Below are 13,255 nucleotides of genomic sequence, written 5' to 3' on the forward strand. Positions count from 1 at the left end.
TAAGTAGTCCCACCTGCTTATTGTGACTTTTTAAAAATACATAAATGCTATATTAGGTAACCTATGTTAGGAAAGTTTTAATCTGACTTATTATTTCAGTTGTGAGCTTGTTGAGGAAAGGATATGTTTTATTCAGTTTTGTATTCCTGCCTTCTACCATAATGCCTGGCATAAAGTCAGTGTTTAGTTAATATATGATAAATAATTGAGTGAATGAAGAAAATTTAAAGTGAAATATAGCAAAACCTTTCTGAGATGGTTTTTAAGAAAATTAAAGCATTTTTGAGTTCTTAAAAAATTTGAGGTTTTTAAAATTAACCATTATACTGTGTCAGAGAAGTAAAATGATTTACTGTTGATCATATAACTAGTTGAAAGTTTATTGCTAGCTGAATTTTAGCCTCCTACCATTTGTTCTGGTGCTTGTTTCAGCTTACTTCCTTCCTTTTGTAGTTAAAATTTTATGAAATGAACATCACAGAAGGGGAATGAATTATTGAGTCTATAATGACTGTCCTGAAGTTTCAGAAAGGTCCATGGGAAAAGAACCTACTACAGAGAACATTTCCAGAATTCAGTAATTTGAATTTATCATGGAAATAACTGAAACTTCTAGATTGGGTTAAATTTTATTTCATCTTTATAGCATCATTTTAAGCACCACCAAGTACTTGTTAATGAGTGACATAACCACATAGAAAGCTTATAGTTCATTGAAACATTGAATAAGGAGTTTCCAGAAACCTTGATAAATTGGAAGCCTAACTTAGAAAACTCCTAAGAATTTCCCCTATTTCACAGGTAAAAAAAAATGAGGCTTAGAGGAGTTAAATATTTTGTTTAAGGACACCAAACCAGCCAGTAATCCCCAGTTAATATCACTCTTATGGTGAAGATACTGTTGACAAAATTTACATCTAATGAAAATTAGGAAAATAATAAAATTTGCATTGTAAATTATAAGTTTTTCATTGTATTTATGGCTCTGTTGATTATTTGCATAATAGTGATGTTAACAAATGGCAAAACATTTTATGTAATATTTTGTGTAACTTTTACATTTAAGAAATAATACTGTTTCTGACTATAATAATAGTTTTAATTTATTTAGTGTCTACTCTGTAACAGATACTGCACTTGGCATGTATTATCTTAATATGTGAATAATCCTTTGAGGTACATATTATTATTGTGTTAGGCTCAGAGCCATTAAATAATTTTTCTGTATTGCCACAGCTAGTTAGTGGTAGAGGTGGGATTCAAACTCAGGTCTGTGTGCCTTTGGAGCCTGAGTTCTTAATCAGTATTACACTGCTACATTATAGGCATGTATTACGAAATCATTCAAAACACATCTGGGAACTTCCTGGTATATAACACTATACCTACTACTCTTAGAGCTACAAAAGTCATAAAAGACATGCTTAGTCCTGGACCAGTTAAGGAAAAAATATACCTATAGTGAATAACTTGAACAGTTACAAATCATCATTACCTTAAAATTAAAGAGTAGAAGCAGAAGCTTTGAAAAATATTGTATTAAAAATGCATCTGAAATTATTTATCAATAACGCTGATTTATGCTTTTTTGGCCCAACCACTAAACTTGGCTCTCTTAACAGGTTTTCATGGGAGTGTCTCATTACCAACATACTGTGGAAACATTCACTGGGACATATTAGTCTGAACTATGGACCATAACTTTTTCATTATTATTTTTAGGTTCTGTTGTTCAGATTGTTTTTCCCCCCTCTGTATGCTTCCCAGCATGTATTATATTAACTGGTGATGTTTCATTTACCATGAAGTCTGCTAAAGACAAACTTGAACACTTATGGGTAAGTAAGCCTTTTTAGTGGACTTCAAATAGGATTTGCAGCACTTGAAATTTTAATTAAAAATAGTCTTATGCCCACTTTAGCCCAATTCTTTCTTTACTGAATTTTTTTTGGACTTCCAGCATCTTATCCTAAAGGATTTTAACTTTTTTCAATGTTTTGCTTGAGACATATTTTCTAAGTAGGCATACATCATATGTGAACAAGTTGACTATATATAGTAAATAAATGATTTTTATTAATATTCAGAAAGGGAGCAAATAGATACCTAACTGTGAAGAAGAAAGATGGATCAGAAACAGCTCATGCAATGATGACCTGTAATTTGACTCATAATACAAAACATGCTGTTAGGAGCCTAATTCAAAGATTTCCTGTCACCAATAAAGAGCGTACAGAACTTCTGCCTAAAACAGAAAGAGGAAATGTGTTTGCAGTTGAAGCTGGTATGTATTTTCTGGGGAGCTTCCTCATTTACCCTATTATTTGATGACTGTTCTTTTTCCATTTTAGATTTATTTTTGAAAACTAAGATGAAATAAGATTTCTCAATTGGAATAGTTTGTTAGAAATGATTAAGAGTTGTAAAAATTTGAAACAAAGTGCAGTTTTAAAGCATGTCATTAAGTTGAACCAAGTGTTTTTTTAAGTGTTATAATATTATCAATAGCTACCATTTATTGAGCGTTAACTGTGTGCGAGGCGGTATACTAAACCCTTTATATGGGGCCTCATAGCAACCATTGCAAGGTAAGAATTTCACCTATTTCACAGGTGAAGAAACTGAGGCTTAGAGGAGTTAAATATTTTGTTCAAGGTCACCAAACCAGCCAGTAAACTGCACAGTGGGTATTTGACTCCAGGAACTAGACTTTCCTATATTACGATGCTGTGACACACTATTAAGTGAGATTTTGAAATGGGGCTTTAGCTCTGGTAAGAGACAGGACAGAGTCTTCAGTGCATTAAGTTGTTCAAAGGTAGATAAATAATGTATTGGGTTATAAAATAAAGTTGTAATTTTACTGTTTGGAAAGATCACTTCCCTAGTAAGAAAACTATTTATTTTATTGCCTATGGTGATAAACTGTACATTGTTATTATTGTCTATTGGAATAGATCAGCAGAATATAGAAAATATGTGTTCTTAGATATCAAAAACTTGCCCTTTACATATAGGCACACAAACATGTTTTGAACTATATGGATATAAAACATTTCATACCTCTTCTTTATTCTTATCTGTTTAGTTAAATGTGAATGTTGGCTAAAATACTCAATTAGGAAATTTGTTAACATTAGGACCTCATATTTAACACATATTATTCTGTTTGATCACTTACTCTTAGATATGTAATATTAAATATATAGGGTATTTTCTTTTTTGTAGTATGTTTTTATAATGCACGTGACAGATCTTATAAGTGGAATGCACATTACTTCCTACTATAAAAATTTTCTGTGAAATTATTGACAGAAATTTATAACAAGCCTAAAATCATTTAGATTATCAAAATTGTTTCATTTTTAATGGTTATTGAATACTTCGTTTTTATCAATTTTTAAACATTGTATACCAGAAATATGTCTGAGAGGTTGACTTTCTAATTAATATTGAAATTTATAGCATGTTCTATGAGAATAGTATGTGTAGGAGTACAACAATTGAGGTATTTTTTGACAACTTTATGTAGACTGAGAAGAAAACATTTGAAAGGAATTAAGTTAGAAATTATCTCTTTTGGCATGTTGTTCTAGGCTTGGCAAAAAAAAAATTACTTATTTTTATTTTAACACTTCTTTTTCAGTGTTGATCATACATTTTTTGTTCTTTTATTCATTTTCAAAGAAAACCGGGAAATGAGCAAGACAAGTGGGCGACTCAACAATGGCATACCTCAGATTCCAGTGAAAAGAGGAGAATCCGAATTTGATTCTTTTAGGCAGTCTTTACCGGTGTTTGAGAAACAGGAAGAAATTGTTAAAATAATTAAGGAAAATAAAGTAGTTTTGATTGTAGGAGAAACTGGGTCTGGAAAGACTACACAGGTTTGTTTCTTTTTTGTTGCTTTTAGAAAATATATATATTTTGCCCCATATTGTAATCTTATATCAAATTTACACTGCATATGTTTAAAAAAACAGAAAAAGAAACTTGTGGTTATTATAGTAATGGTTATTTCAGAAATAAATTACTACTGGAATATATTTGGAGAATTTGTAGAAAGAAAATGTTTTAAATAATTTACTTATTTTTAAACTAGTGCATTTGGCCTTTATTTAAATAGTGGTGAGAAAGTGATTTGGTATCATGGAAGGAAAGTGTGCTTTGACTTTGAGTTTAGATTCCAGTTTCCTCACGTATTGAAGGTTTAGGCTCTTTTTGTAAACTCTGTCAGCCAGAGTCCTCATTTATAAAACGGGACTAATAATTGCTACCTTTCATAGTGAGGGATAGAGATTGTCTCTATGAAGTGCCTAGCATAGTGTTTTGCATATGGGAACCAAAGTAAAAGCAGTAATAACAAATATTAATATAAAGTTGACTGTAGAATGGACTTAATATGATAGGTTTGACTTGGAATTTTAGAATCAAAGTACCTCCTTATCATGAAGTTTCACTCATAGGATGACAGATTGGAAGTAGTAAATATGACATCATACGACCCTTTCTTGTGCTCATTCTTGCAACATTTCAGCTTAAAATTACAAAAATTGCTTTTGATAGAGGTTCAGATAAAATAATAAATATATTTGTAGGTTTTCTTCTTTTAGGGACACAATTTTGCTTTTGATAGTTGCTTAAGATTTTCTATGATTATATTGATTGGTTTAATAGACTTAGTAAATAAGGCAAGGTGGTAGAATAAGTTAACTATAAACTTTACCAGTTTTTTAGTTGAAGGACGTAAACATTTTTACAGAATTATATCTCTTTATCCTTAAAACTTGATGCTGTAAAACTGAAATATTAAAATCATGATGAAATTTTTTTCTGAAGACAATATGTAAGATTTTTCTTCAGCAGAAGTTCTTTTTTTTCAAGACCGAATCTGACTCAGTCACCCAGGCTGGAGTGCAGTGGCGCAATCTCGCCTTACTGCAACTTCACCTCTCAGGTCTAAATGATTCTCCTGCCTCAGCCTCCTGAATAGCTGGGATGATAGGTACCCGCCTCCATGCCCAGCCTAGCATGAATTCTTTTTATGATTAAGTGAAATTCCATGGAGTTACTCCAGAGAATTTGTTTACATGTCTTAGATTGTTAAAATTTTTTTAGGATGACTGATTTTGCCATTAAGTGTTAACTGTAGCAATTCTAATTATATCGAATAGAGATTTTGGAAGTTTTGGTAAAATGTAATAAATATGTCTTTATCTAAATTATTTGAATGTCATTGCTAATGATATTTGTATATTGGAATTATGGGTGCCTGTTTTCATAGTTATATGTATCATTTTACTAGGTGTGAAAGGGTACTTGAGAATTTAATTCATAGTTAAGTATTATACTCTTTGCTTTTTAAGAAGAAACTATTAATTTAATGAATTCAAATGAGAAATAATTTTGTTCTATTTAAGGAGTTAATTAAAATAGTAATGTTTTTATTCTTTAAAATATAAAATAAAACAATTTAAAGTAGTATTTTATCTTGACTTTAATGGTATTAGGAAGCTAAGTGCTTTTTGAATTTTTTTTTTCTTATGTGTTCATTGTGTGAAACTTGAACATTGTGGAAAATACTTTTATAGAAAGTGGAAGATTTTTTTTTTCTTTTGAGACAGGGTCTCACTCTGTAGCCCAGGCTAGAGTGCAGTGGCATGCACCCTCTACCTCCTGAGCTCCAGCAATTCTCCTCCCTCAATCTCCCAGGTAGCTGGGGCTATAGGTGCGTGCCACCACATCCAACTAATTTTTAAATTTTTTGTAGAGATGAGGTTTTGTCATGTTGCCCAGGCTGGTCTCGAACTCCTGGGCTCAAGTGATCCACCTGCTTTGGCCTCCCAAAGTGCTGGGATTATTGACATGAGCCACCATGCCTAGCCAGAAAGTGAAAGATTTTAAATTCTCCTGCCACCCTGTATTGCTACGTTACTGTCAGAATCTACAAATATATGCTTGTGGGTTGTGACTTTTTTTTTTTTTTCCGGTGGTGGTGGTGGTGGGTGGGGGTTGTATGTTTTGTTTTTGTTCTCTTTATAGTATTGTTATATATTGGTTTTTCAGCATAGGCTAAGCACACTTAATCTTGCATCTTGATTTTTTTCACTTAACAAATTTGAATATTTTTCCAAGTCAGTGCCTGTAGATATGCCTCATTGTCTAAACAACTGCAACTGCATAGTATTCCTGAACATTTTTGTAATGATAAACAGTGGTGAAAAATGACACTTTACTGTGTACTGAGTTATATAAGAGTTGTCTCATTTCAACTGCTCAGTAACTCCCAAGACATGGAGGTTTTATCTTTTTACAGATGAGGAATAGGAATAAAAATTAAAACTTATGGATATTAAATCTACTTTAGTTAATATAGCTAAGAAGTGATAGAGTAGGAATCTTTTTCTTATATTGTACTTACTTGTATCCTAATATTTCTTTGCTTATTTGTAGGAATGTTTCAATAGGATAAATTTCCTAGAAGTGGAAATGCCAGATCAAGGATATAGCACTTAGAATTTTAATAGCTAGATTAACTAGTTATTGTTAACTCTAAAAAAGAGTTAACGTATGACTGTATTAAAAGTATTGAAAGTTCTTGTTTCTCTAAAGCTTGGGCAAGAATGGATATAATTTCTTTAAACCTTTATCAAGCTGATAAGCAAAAAATAATATTTTAACTTGCATTTTGTTGATTCTTAGTTGGTATCTTTTATTTGCCTCTTGTCTATTTATCTTCTATGAATTCCTTGTTTATATTTTTGGCTTAGTAATTTTGGATGTATTTTTTAGAGTGCTTTATGTATTCTAGATACAGGCCTGTTGACTGTTAAAACATGTTAAAAATAATTTCTCCCAATTTTTTGTTTATACCTTTGTGTATGGTATCTTGTTTAGTAGTTTTACATTTTTAGTCAAATCTGTCAGTATTTTTCTAGGGCTTTGGGACATGTTGAGAGAGGCATTTCCTACCCTAAGATTAATAGACATTTTTCTGTAAATATTTATTTATTTATTTATTTTTAGATGGGGTATCACTGTTTCCCAGGCTGGAGTGCAGTGGCTGTTCAGAGTTTATTATAGCTCATTGTAGCCTTGAACTCATAGCCTCAAGGGATCCTCCTGCTTCTGCCTTTTAAGTAGCTGGAACTATAGGTGCATGCCACCACACCTGGCTCTTCCTATACATATTTTATTCTAATACTTTTATATTGTTTTAAAAATTCATCTGAAATTTATTTTATTATGTCAGGTAGGAATTTTACTTTTTTTCATTTTATTTCTAGTTTAAATATAACTCATTTAACAATCTGTCTTTCCCCCACAACCTCCCTGACCCAATTTAAGATGTTATTTTTAACCAAATACTAACTTTCTATAGTACCAGGATCTATTTCTAAAAATTTTCTTATGTATCTTTAATCTCATTATCCATTCCTGCACCAGGATTCTGCTTTTTGTTTACAGTGTGAGCATAATAATCTTTATTATCGTTTACCTTTTTCAGTGGTTGCCCAAGAGTTTGCAATATACATTCACAAATAAACCAGGTTCACTTTCAAATAACACTATGCTACTTTACAAGTAGTGTGAGTACCTTAAATAACAAAATAGGCTGGGCATGGTGGCTCATGCCTGTAATCCTAGCACTTTGGGAGGCTGAGGCAGATGTATCATTTGAGGTCAGCAGTTCTAGACCAGCCTGGCCAACATGGTGAAACCTCGTCTCTACTAAAAATACAAAAATTAGCTGGATGGTAGTGACGTGCGCCTGTAATCTCAGCTACTTGGAATGCTGAGGCAGGATAATTGCTTGAGCCTAGGAGGTGGAGGTTGCAGTGAGCCAAGATTGCACCACTGCACTCCAGTCTGGGTGACAGGGTAAGAGAGACCCTGTCTTAAAAAAACAAAACAAAAGAAAACACCCTAAAATAATCCTAATTCCTGCCTCCTGTCCCTTGTATCATTGCTGTCATTCGTTTCACTTATATGTAACCATATATAAATATACATGTACAGACACATAAAATATATACATACATAATCAACTACATTGTTGCTATTATTATTTTGAACCAATCGTTATATGTAGATCAATTAAGAATATGAAAAATAAAACTTAAAAGTTTTTTTTAACCTCTATTCCTTCTTCAGAGTTCTTTCTTTCAATATGAAGATTCAAGTTTCTGGCCTATGTTATTTTTCTTTATCTGTAAAGAACTTAAAAACATTTCTTGCAAAGCTGTGATCTACTGAAAACAAATTCTCTCAATTTGTATTCATCTGAGAAAGTCTTCATTTCTCCTTCATTTTTGTAGGATAATTTTGCAAGGTACACAATTCTAGGATGGTGGGTTTCTTTTTTCTTCTCTCAACTCTTTCTCTACACTCTTTTCTTCCATTGTTTCTGTGGAAAACTTGGATGTAATTCTTAACTTTGCTTCTTTGTAGGTAAGGATTTTCCCCCCTCTGGCTTCTTTTATTATTTTTTGGAAGATCTCTTTGATTTTCTGTAGTATTTCTTGGTAGTATTTAACACATTTATGCCTCTGGATGAGCTAGTCAAGTTTTTAAAAAAATCCTAGGGGCTAACATGTGTATGAAAAGATGTTTTCTTTTACTCACAGTTAAAGAAATGAAAATAAAAACCATTGTATTTTTCAACTATAGATTGGCAGAAATTAAAAAATTGATGATACCAAGTATTTGTATGGGTGTTGGAAGGCAGCTTTTCTGTTTTGTTGCTTTGTTGGTAGGAGTATAAATTGTTTTGGGGATTTGTACATAGTACAAATTTTAATTTTTTGATTTAAATTAAAAATTGACGTACTTTTTGGGGAGAAATGCCACATATAGGTGAAGGGGAGGAAGGCAGCAAATCACACTGCCACGTATGCACCTAGGCAACAATCTTGCATGTTTTTCACATGTACCCCAAAACCTAAAATGCAATTAAAAATAAATAAATAAATAAAATAATAAAAGGGTTAAAAAAAGTCCTTCAGTAGATTAATGGATAAAAATGTAGTATATACATACAATGAAATATTATTCAGCCTTTAAAAAAATGAAAATCCTGCCATTTATAAAAATATAGGCAAACATGAAAGAGAGGCATTTTGCTAAGTGAAATAAACCAATCACAGAAGGACAAATAACTGCATAATATCACCTATATAATGATTCTAAAACAGTCAAACTCAAAGAAGCAGAGAGTGAAATGATGGTTTTTAGGGGATGTGGGGAGAGAGAAATGGGGAGATATTAGTCAGAGAGATGAAGTTTTGATTATACTAGATGAATAACCCCTAGAGATCTGCCATACAAGAGTGCCTATAGTTTAAAAACAAACATTGTATTATATACTTAAAAATTGGTTAAGAGGGTAGATTTCATGTTAAGTGTTATTCCAAGAAGGATGAGGAAGAAGAGGCGGAAGAAAAGAGGAAGAAAGCAGCAGGTGAAAACTTTTGTAGGTGATGAAAAGGTCTACTGCAAAGACTGTGGTGATCGTTTTAGGGGTATATACTTATCTCCAAGCTCATCAAGTTGTACACATTAAAATACGTATAACTTTTTGTGCATCAATCATACCTCAATAAAGTAGCTTTTGTAAAAAGAAAAAAAAATTGACGTACTTTTTGACTCAGTATTTTCACTACTAGTGATTTTACTACTAGTATATATATCTTTCCGAAACTATGTGGAGACAGGTGTTTATTGCAGTGTTGTTTATAATACCAAGCAACATCAATAATAAACCTAAAAAAACTGGAAATTACTTAAATGTTTAATCGTTTGTTAAATTATCACATATCCAGAGGATGGAATATGTAGCTGTTACTAGGTAGATCTGGTATATTATGTGAAAACTGCAAATTACAGACATTAAGTACAATCATCACTTTGTGTGGATAAGAAAAGTTCTTATATACACAAATATTCTGGGTTGTGTAAAGATTTTTTTTCTTGAAAGATTTCATAAGTAATAGTAGTTACTTTTATGGAGAAAATATAAGGGCAGTGGTGGTAGTGGGTAGGTAAGATTTTGATTTTAAATCTTTCTAACTTGTGTGAATTTTATTTATAAAAAAGTACAATCCTGGATTATAGACTGTTTTTTTTTAATGCTTTTCATTATTCAAAAAATCCCAGTGGAATTTTGATTTTTATTTCATTGGCTTTATGGAATAATTTGGGGAGAAATTAACATTTTTACAGCATTGATTATCCCCATCCATGAATATGGCATATTTCTTTATATATTCAAGCCTTTTATGTTTTTTCAGTAGCATTTTATAATCTTCATGTAAACCATAGCTATTCCTGGATAAATTTGATTTTCTTTATTTTAGCTTTAGTTTTTATTGTGAGCAAGATCTTTTCAAATGACATTATTTAGCTGATTATTACTAGTTACACGAATGTTGTTGATTTTATGATTATTTTATATTTGGACTTGTTACAGAACCTTTTTAGTTCTAATGGTTTTTCAGTTGATTCACTTAGATTTTTTGTAGTATATGATCATGTCATCTTATAGTATTTTAAAACTTTTGTTTCAGATTCCTCAGTTCCTTTTAGATGATTGCTTTAAAAATGGTATCTCCTGCCGTATATTTTGTACTCAACCAAGACGATTGGCGGCTATTGCTGTGGCTGAAAGAGTTGCCGCAGAGAGAAGGGAAAGGATTGGTCAAACAATTGGTTATCAGATCCGATTAGAAAGCAGGTAAAAACAGTCCTCATGCATCTTGTCTTTTATTATGCTTAAAAAAGACTATGTATATTTCACTAAAAATTGAGGATGTGTTAGTTGAAAAGTTAAATGATCATTTTGCTCCAAGTAAGTCTACATTGGGATGTTGAAGTGTCATGTCTAAATCTAGAGAAGTTTTGAATGAATAGTTTGAAAAAGACTTTGACATAGAAAAAGATTCCATTTCATCGTTTCATGATCATAGTTATTTTACCTCTTTGAGCCTCAGTGTCCTCATCTATAAAATGAGTTTAAGAAAAGCATCTAGAGCACAGGTTTGAGGTGAAGTTTATAGTGAACACTCAATAACTGTTAGTGAGTGAATTTATTATTGGTAGTAGTACAAATTGAGCATCTCACATCCAAAAATCTGAAATCCAAGATGCTCAAAAATCTAAAACTTTTTGAGTGCCAGCATGACACTCAAAGGGAATGCTCTTTGGAGCATTTTGGATTTTTGATTTTCAGAACTGGGATGCTCAACTGGAGGTATTCTAAAATCTAGAAAAATACGAAATCTAAAACCCTTTCTGTCTCAAATATTTTGGAAAAGGGATACTCATCCTGTAGTATTAGCAATGCCTTCTTGACAAATAGTACTATTTCCTTTGTTCTCAGTAGTGATTAAAAAATCTGGTTTCATTTGTAACATACTTTATCACCATACAAAAAGTACTTAAGGTTTTGTTTTGTTTTCAGAGCATAGGTTCTTTAACAAAATACATAACTTAATATAAAAGGCTATTGTCAGGCAGTCTCACATAACTGCAAAACCACATAGCTTTACCAATAAACTGTACATACCAGTACACAATTATCTTAGTAATGTTTATTAAAATGTGTATGAGGCCAGCATTTAATGTGATTTATGTTTTAGTTACATAAAAGACTTGCAATTGTGCACTTTGTTTTTTGTTTTTTTTTTTAAAGGGTTTCTCCAAAGACACTTCTGACATTTTGTACTAATGGGGTATTGCTTCGTACATTGATGGCAGGAGATAGTATGTTGTCAACTGTGACACATATTATTGTGGTAAGAATATTGCTGAATTTGTCATATGTAACTCACATATTTAAACTCACAATTTAAATTGCTTAAAATTTAAATACATAGGCTGTTTCAGGATAGCCTCAAAAAATTTAAATACATAATTACGTTTTTGGAATAGGGTAGAAAAGAGAACCAACTTATTCTTTTGAACAGACTATAATGATCAAGTTATTTTTTGTTTATAATTATTAGAAATATTTTGTATTAAAGAAATGATAAAACCGTCAGGCTTTATTGGGGGAAAATAAGTAGGTAGTTTTAAAAAATGTGCTTTTCATATATAAAAATGATGCATGTACTTAGAGATTTCCAAAGAAGGTGAATTTTCTTTTATCTCCATACTTGGTCATTTGATCCCTTTATTAATATCATATATTTCCCAGTGATAGAGGTATACGTCATATTCATTTAACTCCATGGTTAAGCTGCCAAATTAACTAACTTCTGATGAACTAAGTTGATGAGTTTACCCCTTTATTAAGGAATTCTAAACTTCTATCTAGTTTGTGTCAGAAAAAATTAAAGTTTTATAAGCTTGGAATAGCAGCTTTTAGAAACTTACCCAAACCAAAGGATGTACCTGATAAGCCCTGATGCTAATGGAAACATATTTAAATAGGTTTTATATGTATTAAAAGCACATTAAATTGGACTTATAATTTTTGTAGTTTTATATTCTATGGGAAAAAAGGATGGTATAGATAGCCCTCTGTATCTGTAGGTTCCAAGTGTATGGTTTCAAACAACTGCAGGTTGAAAACATTCAAAAAAATACTGTGTGTATACTGAACATGTATAGACTTTTCTTGTCATTATTCCCTAAAGAATATAGTGTAACTGTTTACCTAGCATTACATTGTATTAGATATTATGAGTAGTCTAGAGATTATTTAAAGCACATGGAAGGATTTGCATAGATTTTGTGCAAATACCATGCCATTTTTTTTTTTTTAAATCAGGGACTTGAGCATCCATGAATTTTGGCATGGGGGAAGGTCCTGGAACCATTCACTCACAGATACCAAGGGACAACTTTGTTATCTACATATTATTGTTAATGTCTAATTATTTCTGAAATTCCTGTAATAAAAAATTTTCAGGAATATTGATTGGCCTTGTGCAGATTTAATTTGAAGTAGTGTAAAACCCAGCAGTGCCATTGTTTTAAAGACTTAGTCATCCATAATGTTTTAACTGTTCCATGGTTTTATTTCTGTTTACTACAGGATGAAGTGCATGAAAGGGATCGATTTAGTGATTTTTTACTTACAAAGTTAAGAGATTTGTTGCAAAAGCACCCAACTTTGAAACTAATTCTTTCTAGTGCTGCCTTGGATGTAAATCTTTTTATAAGATATTTTGGAAGTTGTCCGGTGATATATAGTAAGTTAAATTGTCAGATTTCTTCTATAATTTTTATGAAAGAACACTTTTGGACATGATTT

General features: G+C 31.5%; 1 protein-coding gene across 3 annotated transcripts in view; it reads left to right on the forward strand.

Moving 5' to 3' along the window:
• Positions 1 to 13,255, forward strand: part of YTHDC2 (YTH N6-methyladenosine RNA binding protein C2) — a 79,094-nt gene that overhangs the window by 8,682 nt on the left and 57,157 nt on the right. For all 3 annotated transcript variants that reach the window (XM_064376223.1, XM_064376224.1, XM_064376225.1), the window contains exons 3-7: positions 2,088 to 2,284; positions 3,688 to 3,887; positions 10,566 to 10,732; positions 11,690 to 11,792; positions 13,037 to 13,193. In XM_064376223.1, coding sequence (XP_064232293.1) covers positions 2,088 to 2,284; positions 3,688 to 3,887; positions 10,566 to 10,732; positions 11,690 to 11,792; positions 13,037 to 13,193 — 824 coding nt within the window. The remainder of the gene's footprint in view (positions 1 to 2,087; positions 2,285 to 3,687; positions 3,888 to 10,565; positions 10,733 to 11,689; positions 11,793 to 13,036; positions 13,194 to 13,255) is intronic.

Source organism: Aotus nancymaae, unplaced genomic scaffold (assembly GCF_030222135.1).
Source record: "Aotus nancymaae isolate 86718 unplaced genomic scaffold, 86718_ANA_hifiasm-v0.15.2.pri h1tg000014l, whole genome shotgun sequence".
NCBI classification, from domain to species: domain Eukaryota; kingdom Metazoa; phylum Chordata; class Mammalia; order Primates; family Aotidae; genus Aotus; species Aotus nancymaae.